At 53.3% G+C, this 2,604-nt stretch overlaps 1 protein-coding gene across 1 annotated transcript; it reads left to right on the top strand.

The window, feature by feature from the left end:
- Positions 1-869: 869 nt before the first annotated feature.
- Positions 870-2,201, top strand: LOC119306463 (expansin-A13-like). Its single transcript, XM_037582674.1, has 3 exons — positions 870-1,096; positions 1,172-1,493; positions 1,585-2,201. Exons 1-3 carry the CDS (start codon positions 952-954, stop codon positions 1,895-1,897), a joined length of 780 nt encoding a protein of 259 aa, XP_037438571.1. The 5' UTR covers positions 870-951; the 3' UTR covers positions 1,898-2,201.
- The last annotated feature ends 403 nt before the right edge of the window (positions 2,202-2,604 follow it).

The following is a 2,604-nucleotide window of genomic DNA, read 5'->3' as shown; positions in this document are numbered from 1 at the left end:
GCTGCTAGAGTGCTAGTGCCACTACTAAAATCCATATCTTCCACTGCGTTGCTTACGGCTGTGCCGAACTACCAAATCCATATATATGTAGCCAAGGCAAAAAAGATTCCCCAGACTGCAACCACCGGATCGATCATACTACTATTCATATAGTATAACGCTGCTTGAGAGTGCACAGGCAAGCAAGCACACTAACATGGCTACGTGCGCCTCATCCCGTCTTCTTCTCGCATGCACCGTCCGGCTGGCTAGCTGAGCCGAGAGTGTCAAACCTCCTTTAACTCTTTGGCAATCAACACATGGAAGCGTACGCACACCACCAGCCCAACACGTCTTGTAGACGAAAGAAGCTTTCGTTGCTTCCGACGTACGTCCACACCACCTTTTTTGCACCTCATCTTTTCATCTCCTCCCTTTCTGGGTGATAATAACAAACTGAGGACAGAACTGGACGCATACATGCAGGGAAAGATCTATCAGTTTGTTAGAATATTTCTGCATGTCGACCCGGAGGCCCGGTTGTTGATATGTTTTCAGCGAATTGGTTTCAGAAAGATTGGTCACTTTTAGGTTTTCGCTAGGGATCATGCATGCATGCCTCTGAAGCAAGATGGAGATGTACGAAGAACATTGGATGGGTACTGGAGTAGGTGTGTGCCGATCAGGATGAGGCCATGTCATGCATGCATGCGCGTACGAAAGCATGTTCACGATGTGCCACACGCGCAAGTCACGCGCGTGCATGTGCACCTTAAGCTTGTTATTCGCCACTCGCCTCACGCACGCGAGCCTTTACCTTACGTGTAGATATACCATCTCTTATATATATCATCGGCATGTTCACCGTTCATTCATCAGAGAGACATCATTCGAGCCACATCTCCATAGCCACAAGTACAGAAGAAACCACGTACGGCTGTTCAGAGGAAACTGATCGACTGGTGGTAGGCCATGGCCGGAACCTACGTGCGCACGGCGGTCGCGCTCGCGCTCGGCTGCCTACTGCTGGCCATCGCCGCGGACGCCCTGGAGCCGAGCGGGTGGGTGAGGGCGCACGCCACCTTCTACGGCGGCAGCGACGCCTCCGGCACCATGGGTACGTGAACCGCCGCTCGATCACTAGCTGCTAATTAATGGCAGTTTATGCATGATCATACGTATGTACATGCAGGCGGGGCGTGCGGGTACGGGAACCTGTATGCGCAGGGGTACGGCACGCGGACGACGGCGCTGAGCACGGCGCTCTTCAGCGACGGCGGCGCGTGCGGGCAGTGCTACAAGGTGGTGTGCGACCGCAAGACGGACAAGACGTGGTGCAAGCCCGGCGTGTCCGTCACCGTCACCGCCACCAACTTCTGCCCGCCCAACTGGGACCTCCCCAGCGACAAGGGCGGCTGGTGCAACCCGCCGCGCCCCCACTTCGACATGGCGCAGCCCGCCTGGGAGAAGATCGGCGTCTACCGCGGCGGCATCATCCCCATCATCTACCAAAGGTCCGTCCGCCGTCCTCCATCGATCAGGTTGACCAAGAACTTTCATGATCATGCGTGTATGCTAACCTAGCTAGCTCGTCGCTTTTGGCAGGGTGCCGTGCGTGAAGAAGGGCGGGGTGCGGTTCACCATCAGCGGCCACGACTACTTCGAGCTGGTGCTGCCGACCAACGTGGCGGCGGCCGGCTCCATCAGGGCCATGGACGTCAGGGGCTCCAAGTCCGGCGACTGGATGGCCATGGCGCACAACTGGGGCGCCAACTGGCACTCGCTCGCCTACCTCAACGGCCAGGGGCTCTCCTTCAGGGTCACCATCACCGACGGCCAGACGCTCGTCTTCTCCAACGTGGTGCCGCCCAGCTGGAGGTTCGGCCAGACCTTCTCCAGTAACCTGCAGTTCAAGTGATCGAGAAACGTTGACGACGTACGGCGTACGTACGTGAAGATGAACTCAATTAGGCATCCAATTTATTTGCTATACAACTTGGGTGTAATGGGTGGTCGATTTAATTACTTAGTAACCTACAGTTCAAGTGATCGAGAAATCGTTGACGACGTGCAGATGAAGTTTTTTTTTTTTTTGAAGTTACTTAGATATCCAATTTATTTGCTATATACTCCATATGATGTACTTAGTAACAACTTGAGTGTAATGTGTGGTTGATTTCCGAGCAATATGTGAGTAATGGAAAAGGGGTTAATCCGGTTCAGATTGTGTACCTGCTTAAAAGTACATGTACACTAGGCTTGCTTGTGCATGTGTTCAATGTACATAACACTAGTAGAAAAAGGACCTAATGTGACACACATTAGTCCCGGTTTGATTTCGGCCCGGTACTAATGGTACCATTAGTGCCGGTTCGAACGGCTATGCATTAATGCCGGTTCGTTTTGACCCTTTAGTACCGGTTCGTGCCACGAACCGGTACTAAAGGGATGGTGGCAGGCTGGCGTCAGGCTGAGGGCCCGCGATCACCTTTAGTACCGGTTCGTGGCATAAACCGGTACTAAAGGGCAAACCTTTAGTACCGGTTCGTGCCGGTACTAAAGGGATTTGACCTATAGTCCCGGTTGGAGACATAAACCGGGACTATAGGGCAATTTTCAAACTCT

The sequence above is a fragment of the Triticum dicoccoides genome, chromosome 5B (genome assembly GCF_002162155.2).
Source record: "Triticum dicoccoides isolate Atlit2015 ecotype Zavitan chromosome 5B, WEW_v2.0, whole genome shotgun sequence".
Classification (NCBI taxonomy): domain Eukaryota; kingdom Viridiplantae; phylum Streptophyta; class Magnoliopsida; order Poales; family Poaceae; genus Triticum; species Triticum dicoccoides.
Note: the sequence above shows the minus strand (reverse complement) of the source record. Positions and strands in the feature narration are given on the sequence as shown.